The sequence below is a fragment of the Octodon degus genome, unplaced genomic scaffold, assembly GCF_000260255.1.
Source record: "Octodon degus isolate 3935 unplaced genomic scaffold, OctDeg1.0 scaffold00107, whole genome shotgun sequence".
Classification (NCBI taxonomy): domain Eukaryota; kingdom Metazoa; phylum Chordata; class Mammalia; order Rodentia; family Octodontidae; genus Octodon; species Octodon degus.
The window spans coordinates 333,397-340,490 of NW_004524683.1; the positions used below are offsets into that span (position 1 = coordinate 333,397).

The 7,094-nt window shown below is 57.1% G+C and overlaps 1 protein-coding gene across 3 annotated transcripts in view; it reads left to right on the forward strand.

Annotated features, from left to right (window-relative positions):
- Glis1 (GLIS family zinc finger 1) overlaps positions 1-7,094 on the forward strand; it is a 186,703-nt gene that overhangs the window by 174,556 nt on the left and 5,053 nt on the right. For all 3 annotated transcript variants that reach the window (XM_004639098.2, XM_023724130.1, XM_023724131.1), the window contains exons 6-7: positions 1,959-2,088; positions 6,618-6,774. In XM_004639098.2, coding sequence (XP_004639155.1) covers positions 1,959-2,088; positions 6,618-6,774 — 287 coding nt within the window. The remainder of the gene's footprint in view (positions 1-1,958; positions 2,089-6,617; positions 6,775-7,094) is intronic.

Genomic DNA, 7,094 nt, shown 5'->3' on the forward strand with positions numbered 1-7,094 from the left:
GGCCATGCAGTGTCACCAGCCCAGCAAACATGAAGGCCTGTGGGAATGAGGGCAGACAACTGAATCTCAGGGTGGGGACACAGGCCTGAGGTGCTGGGAGCAAGCTGACTTTAGGAGGATCAGGTCTCCATCCCACAGCATGGGGGTGGTAGTGCTAGAAGTGCCAGGGGTGAGGAGGGAGGGGGCCAGAGCACACGTGGTGAGCTGGTAAAAATTCCACCTCTATATTCACCCCAGGAAGAGCTCAACGTTTCCCCAGATGCTCCAAGACTCAGACTCAGGAACTGGGTCGGTGCTTCCCACACTGTCTGTTGTAGTCCTCCCTGTGACCCTAGGTCTGGGGCCTATTTTTATTCCCATTTTAGAGAAACTGAGGCCCTTAATAGCAAACCACTCAAGTTGTGCAGCCCAGGAGTGACAGAACAAGAGTCCCACACAGACCCATCTGTCTGTTGGCTGAGTCCCTCACATTCCTCTCAGGGGAGCAGCTCATCGGGGACAAGGAACAACCCAGGCTTCAGTAGGCCAGTCTCCACACAAAGGAGACATCTGTCCTGAGCCCAGCAGTGCCGAAGACCTGGTTCCTGCCCTGGGTTTCCCAGGCCCCAGGCCTATCTCCTGCGGAGCTCTGGGGACTTAGGCTACAGAGCCTTAGGCTTCCCACCCACCAGTGTGCGTCCACTAAGGGCCATCAGAACGATGCTCTTCTCCGGATAAAGTGACCCTTACAGTGTGACATGTTCTTGGCAGCCCTGCTGTGCTTCAGAATTAGAAATGCTTTTCTTCCTCAATTCTCCTCTCCTGCTGTTCTAATTGCATCGACATTGCGGTCTCCAAGAGCATGCCTCGGCCCCTTCTGCCAGAAACTTCATTTACATGGGAAACAGCTGCAGGCTTGGGGTGCTGGGAGCCTGACTCAAGCCTGCATGCCTTCCACAGCCTGGTCCTGGCCCTTGGACCCAGGGATGGAGGAAGCTGTGGAGCTCACCTCCAGCTACCCAGGCCTGTTTTGTCCTGGATACAGTGAGCATTTCGAGGGGACAGGTGTGGGTCCGCCAGCTGTGGGACTCCCCTCCCCATCCTACCCTCTGGCAGGTGCCTGGCCCTGGGCCCCCTCATCCTCCAGTGTCCTGCCCTTGTCTGGAGAGGTGAAGATGTTCCCAGGTGTCCATTCTTGGAGGTGGCCAGGGGTGTTGGCCCAAGCTTGGCATGGGTGATGGCACCTCTGGCCCTGGCATACCTAGGCAGCTGACCTCAGCCCACTTTGCAACCCAGGGTGCCAGCTGCCATGTGACCAGTAGAGTGCAGGTGGTGGGAGCCAGGCTGCAAATTACAGCAGGGCAGGGAAAGCCAGAGCGGATAGGTGGTCTGCCCAGTGTCCCTCGGGACAAAGAGGTGAGCTGGGCCTCAAACCCAGCCACTCTGTCTGCAGCCCTGGACTCTTTCTGATGCCTCTAATACCCAGAAAGAAGAGCCCTGGGGTCAGGACAGATACCATGCGTCAGCGTGTACCCCAGACACCTCCGACAACCTTGGGGAGACCTCATGTCTACACGTGGCCATCTGGCTCAGCTTAGTGCAGAGCCACACCTCCCTCTGCCTGTGCCCTGCAGTCTTGGGGCTCACTGACCCCTCTGAGAGATGTGAGCTTGACACCCACATAGGAAGGCCCCCCTTGTCTTTTCCCTGCTTCCCTCAGAGGCAGAGGGTGGCCCCCTCTTCTGCCACCCCTGCTTTCCCACATATGGACACTTAGTAAATTTCTTAACTGTCGGATTCCATCTTGGCCTCTGCTGCACAGAGGACCCGTGCTAATGTGATCTCCATGTACACCATTAGCCCATTTTACTGATGAGGAAACTGAGGTGCAGCGAGAGGGTCCTGCCCTGACCCATAAAATGAGGGGCTTTACGGCAGGTGGCCTTTTGCTGACCCCCTTCCCTCTGCTTGCTCCCCAGTTGCGTGCCAGCCCTGACACAGAGGCCGATGTCCTCAAGGAGTGTCTGGCCCTGCAGCAGATCCATGCTTCTGCACAGCTGGCTGCTGGTGATGGGAAGGGCGGATGCCTGGGCCAGGAGCTGCTCCCAGGTATGTGTGTGTCCTGGGGAGGACAGTGACCCTTCCATGCTTGCAGGCCACCCTCTCCGTTGGCCTTTGTTGTCCCTCTTCCTGTCTGGCTTTGATCCATCTTCTCTCTGAGCTCAGCTAATGGTGGATTGAATGCCCATGCCTCTATGGCTCTGTGTTGCCTGAGGGAAGCCCCAGCTCTTCTCAGCCTGAGGTCTGGGCCTCCAGCAGCCTCTTGCCCAAACCCACACACTGTTTCTTGCATACTTCTGTGCTCTGGCTCCCAGGGCCCTGCCTCCCCAGCCTGTCCTGCCTGCACCAGAGTGGTCCTGCCCTGTCTCCCACCCCCACCTCCAAGAAGTCCCTCTAGGCTGCCTGCAGCCCCAGTGCTGAACACTCTGGGCTCTCTGCCATCTGTGTCCCCCACCAGACTCTGCCTGAGCTCCTCGAGGGCCACCTCCTTACAAAGTCACCCACACCCGACATGAGAGCTGTACAGAGCCAGGTCAAGGAATTTGCAGGCTGCCCCAGGTGCTGGGAAGGGGAATGTACCCCAGGGTACCTTCAGGCTCCTCCTCTGCCTGCCTGCCTGCTGGGTGCTTGCAGCGTCGAGCTGCCTTCAACAAGTGTCCAGCACCTGGGCTCCACTTAGGTCCTGTGTCAGCCTCAGCACAAGTCCTGCACCCTGGCTGAACCCCCTTCAAACATGTCACTAAAGTTTGTGGGTGGCCCAGAAACGGGCTTTCTGACCCAGGACATGTAGCCCCATCCAGCCCAATTCCAAGCCTGTGTTCCTGCTGAGGCGAGGCCACCTGTCTGGCCCTCCCACAGCCACACATGGGCCATCCAGGTCCTGGGCATGGCTGGAATGCCTGGGCTCGCTGCCTGGATACAACCCAGAGAAGGGTAGCTTGGCTCACAGATTCCACTACCCACCCGAAGAAAATTAGAAATCTCTATCTTCTGAACTTCTTAATATTTTTTAGTTTTTTAATTTAAAAAAAAAATATTTACTGTTACAGGGTCTTACTATACAGTTCAGACTTGTAGTGATCTTCCTGTCTCAGCCTCCCCAGTGCTGGGATTACAGGTGTACACCGACATGCCCAGTTTCGGAGCCAGCACTTCGTGCCTCAGATTCTAGGGTTGGCACAGCATGCGGTACCAGGGATCGAACCTGGGGCTTTGTGCTGGCAGGCAGGTGCTTAGACCACTGAGCTATTTCCCCAGCCCTCCAACTATTTAAAACATCTCTTATTTTCTAATTTTATTCTTCCTCCCTCAACACTGAAATAGCAAGAGATTTAAAATCCTTTCAAAGCCTTTGCTGAGCTTGAGAAGAGCAGGCTTTAACCCTTTTTTCATTTCACCAAGAAAGCATACCCCAGGGGTAGATACCATGGAGGATGGACCCTACTGCCCCCAGCTAGGGGCCCCTTGGCCAGAGGGTGCTACTCATAAGGTCAGAATTCCAAAAGGCCAGGGCTGGGACCAGGAGGAAGAGCCAGCCAGGGGTGAGGGCCTTGCAGTGCCAGGTCTTAACTGCTCTCTGCCCCTAGCAGAGGACTACCAGGCGACTCAACTCCAGGGAAAAGTGGGCTGCCCTGGGGCTGGGGCCCCACTGCCCAGCATCCAGGCCTTGGGAGGCGTGACATTGGACAAGGGGAGGACCAACCCAAATTCATGCAGGGTAGTCACTGGCAGGGCTGGGTTAGAAGGCTATTTTTCTCCCAGGTGCAGCCCAGGTTTGGCCCAGGGGTTGGGCAGGGTCAGCAGTCACCTAGGCTGGTTCCCTAACCTACCTGTTGCATTCACCCTGCAAGACCTGCTGCAGGTGAGAGACCAAGTCCCCTGGGACAGCATCACAGGGGAGGGTCCTGCTGTGAGCCTCCATTTCCCTCCCAAACTTGCTTCTTCCCAGTAGTTGTCTGGGGCCTGCACCCTAGAAGAGTTAGGAAACAGCAGAAGTCAGCCCTGAACCCAGGCCACTTGCTGCAGGCTATGTTCCTCACTGAGTAGTCTGTTGCTCACTACTGCCACCTCCTGCCTCGTGGGTCCCTGTGGCCACTTCCATAGTAGCAGGGAGGGAAGGACCAGCTAGGCAAAGCCAGGGCTCCTGAGCTCCCGGGCATGGGCACACAAGTCCCGCCGCAGGCCACTTGGCAGACCGCTGAGGCACAGTTGGGAACAGATGTTAGGGCCAGAGGCTGAGTGCTCACGGCTGATGATTGATGATGCTACTTTGCAGTCTGGAGTGGTGTGTTTTGGTGGGGCACCAGGCAGGCCTGGGGTCCCCACTCCTCTGGCCCCTCGCTGTCCAGTGACTCATCCCGCTCACTGTCAATGCACGTGCTTAGCCTCTGTAATCCCACTGGTCACTGTCCTGCATCCACCCACCGCTGTGTAGACAGGGACATGGGCCAGGGAAGAGGTGAAGGCAGGGGACAGGGTCCAGGGAACTTAGGGCAGAAGCCTCCAGAGCAGAAGGATGAAGGCAAGAGAGGACTGCAGAGGTGTCGTTCACTGTCCCTGTCTGTGCACTATGGGAGGCTCCCACAAGCTCATTCCTCCGTCTCGAGAGGCCTGGCCCCGGCAGACCCAGGAAACTGGACCGGAAGCGGGGGCACGCTGCAGCATGGCAGCAGGAGAGGGGGCGGGATTTGCCAGGCTCCAGGCCAGCCTGTTCACAGTGGCAGGTGAGGGGTGCTGCAGAGAGTGGAGTGGCACAGACTGAGCACCGTGGGCCCTGCTCCCTCCAGGTGTCCCCAGGCCAAGCTGGGGAGCAGCAGGGGTAGTAGCCACTCAGAGGTCCCAGGTAAGGAGGGTTGGTGGGAATGGACAGGGACACACCCAGAGCCCACCCACTGCAGCCTGGACAAGAGCGAATCCTCGGGTGGGAGGTGCTGGCCACAGCTGCTCTGGAGCCCACCGTGGCTCCCCGCGTGGACCTATGTCCATCCCCCAGCACACCAGCCTGTGGCTGCCTGTGCGTGCCTTGGGCAAGGCATTCCTCAGTTTCTGCATCTTAAAGCAAGACCTTATCTTCCCCAGCAACAAGGATGAAGAAGTTAGACTCTGCGCTTGGCACCTGTGTGGTAACTAGCGCTGCTGTTGCCTTGGAGTGGGCCGTGCCCCTGGGAGGCAGCCATAGGGTCCATCTTTCCCGTGGCCTTGGTTGGTGGCGTCTCTTCATAAAGGCCAGGAAGTGCATTCTCCTCCTTAGCCACAGTCCCTCACGCCCCGTCACTGATCCCTGTAGTACTCTCCTATGCTGTCCGCCCTCCTGCCCCAGAAAGAGCTAAGCTTGCGGCAGCCACCCACCCCTGGCTCCAGGATTGCAGGCCTGGAGATGAATCTTATCTCACACCATCCGGAAAGGGCCCTGCAGTGTCGGCTTTTGCATGGTCCTCTAGGGGCAGTAACCCTTAAGGACCAGCTGATGCTCAGCGGGCCACCAAGGGATTTCCTGGCCCGTCAGAGGGGCCACTGTGCCAGCACAGCATCAAGTGACCGGGGTCACCTGGGCATCAACTTGACCCAATGATTTTAGGAAAACAGTGTCAGGTTCAATGCTAACAAGTGCAGCTAGGGCCGGGAAGATAGCTCAGTACAATAAGTGCCTGCCTGGCAAGTGCAAGGTCCTGAGTTCAATCCCCAGTACCACAAAAAAAAAAAAAAAAGTGCAGCTGGAGGAAGATGGAAGAATTAGAAACTCGTGACACTATGTGAGCCTCTCTCAGAGCAAGCATTCCCTCTTTTTTCTAACGGGGTCCTTTGTGAAAGCATCTCAGAATACTGACATCAGTAGTTCTCAAACCCTCAGGCCTCGGGACACCCTCTGTTTTGTTAGCCCACCTGCCTTAACAAGGGGTAGAGGTGATGGAAGGTGACATCAACCTCCAAGTGTCTTCTGGGTTGGATCTAAGACTAGACAGCTCTCTCTTACATGGGGTCCTTTGTGCAGTGTACAGCCTGTACAACCATCCATGGCAGCCCTTTGCAGAGGTCTCCCAGCTCAGCCTGCTCAGGCCAGCTAGTGTAATCATCCTGTCTCTGGAACCTGTCAGTGGCTACCTAGGCTCTCCTTGCTCACCTCTGAAGATGGATCATTCCTTACATCCAAAGGCAGCCCACTGTCTGGTAGCCACATTAGAAGGTTTTGCTGAGCGCCAAGCTGATTCTGCTTCTTTCAAGCTTCTCTGTGTTCTTGGGCTTCCGTCTGCTTGTGGGGATATTCTGAACAGTCCTCCACAGTTCCAGAACAGCCTTATTGAGGTTTGGGGCTGCCTGCTCTGCGCAAGCCCCTGTCGCACCACGCAGTCCTTCTCTGTCCCCATAGTGGCCCTGCCCTGGACCCAGCTCTTGAGCCAGAATGGGACCAGCACCTCCCTGGTTTGAGTCCCTAACCTCTCAACACAGCCTTTGTCTTCCAACATAGTCACTTTCCTTCTTGTCGTTTTCTCCTGATAAGTTGGAACGTACGTCTCTGATCTGTGCACAGCCACCCCAAGGCAGTGGCCAGAGCCCGTTGACCTCATGTGTCCCCACAGGTGTGCACCCCAGCTCCAGCACCCCTCTCAATGGGCTTGCCTCCAGCCTCCTGCTCCCCACCCATGACGTCCCTTCCAGGCACCACCCGCTGGAGACCGCCGCCAGTGCTCAGCATCACCTGTCCCCTCTGCCAACGGCCGACAGCACCAGGGACGGGTATGTACCCTGAGCCCGTCCTGGGGGCACAGGAGTTGTGGGTGTGAGAAGTGGATGAGGGCAGGTGGCCTGTGCTCTTGGGTCCTCCTGATACTGAAGGTCGCCCACCTTGAGGGAGTGCTGGGCATCCCCAGCAGCCCTGCGCTCTGTCTCTCTGTGTGTGATGGCACCTGTGAGCAACCCAGCAAGGTAAGTAACGTAGACACCTGGAGCCTCCTGCTGGGCACCCCTGCTGCCAGGACTCCACATTTATTGTGCTTACCCTGCCTCTTCTGGAGACACCCTGCGATGGCTGCTAGGCTGGCTGGGCTCTAGCCTTG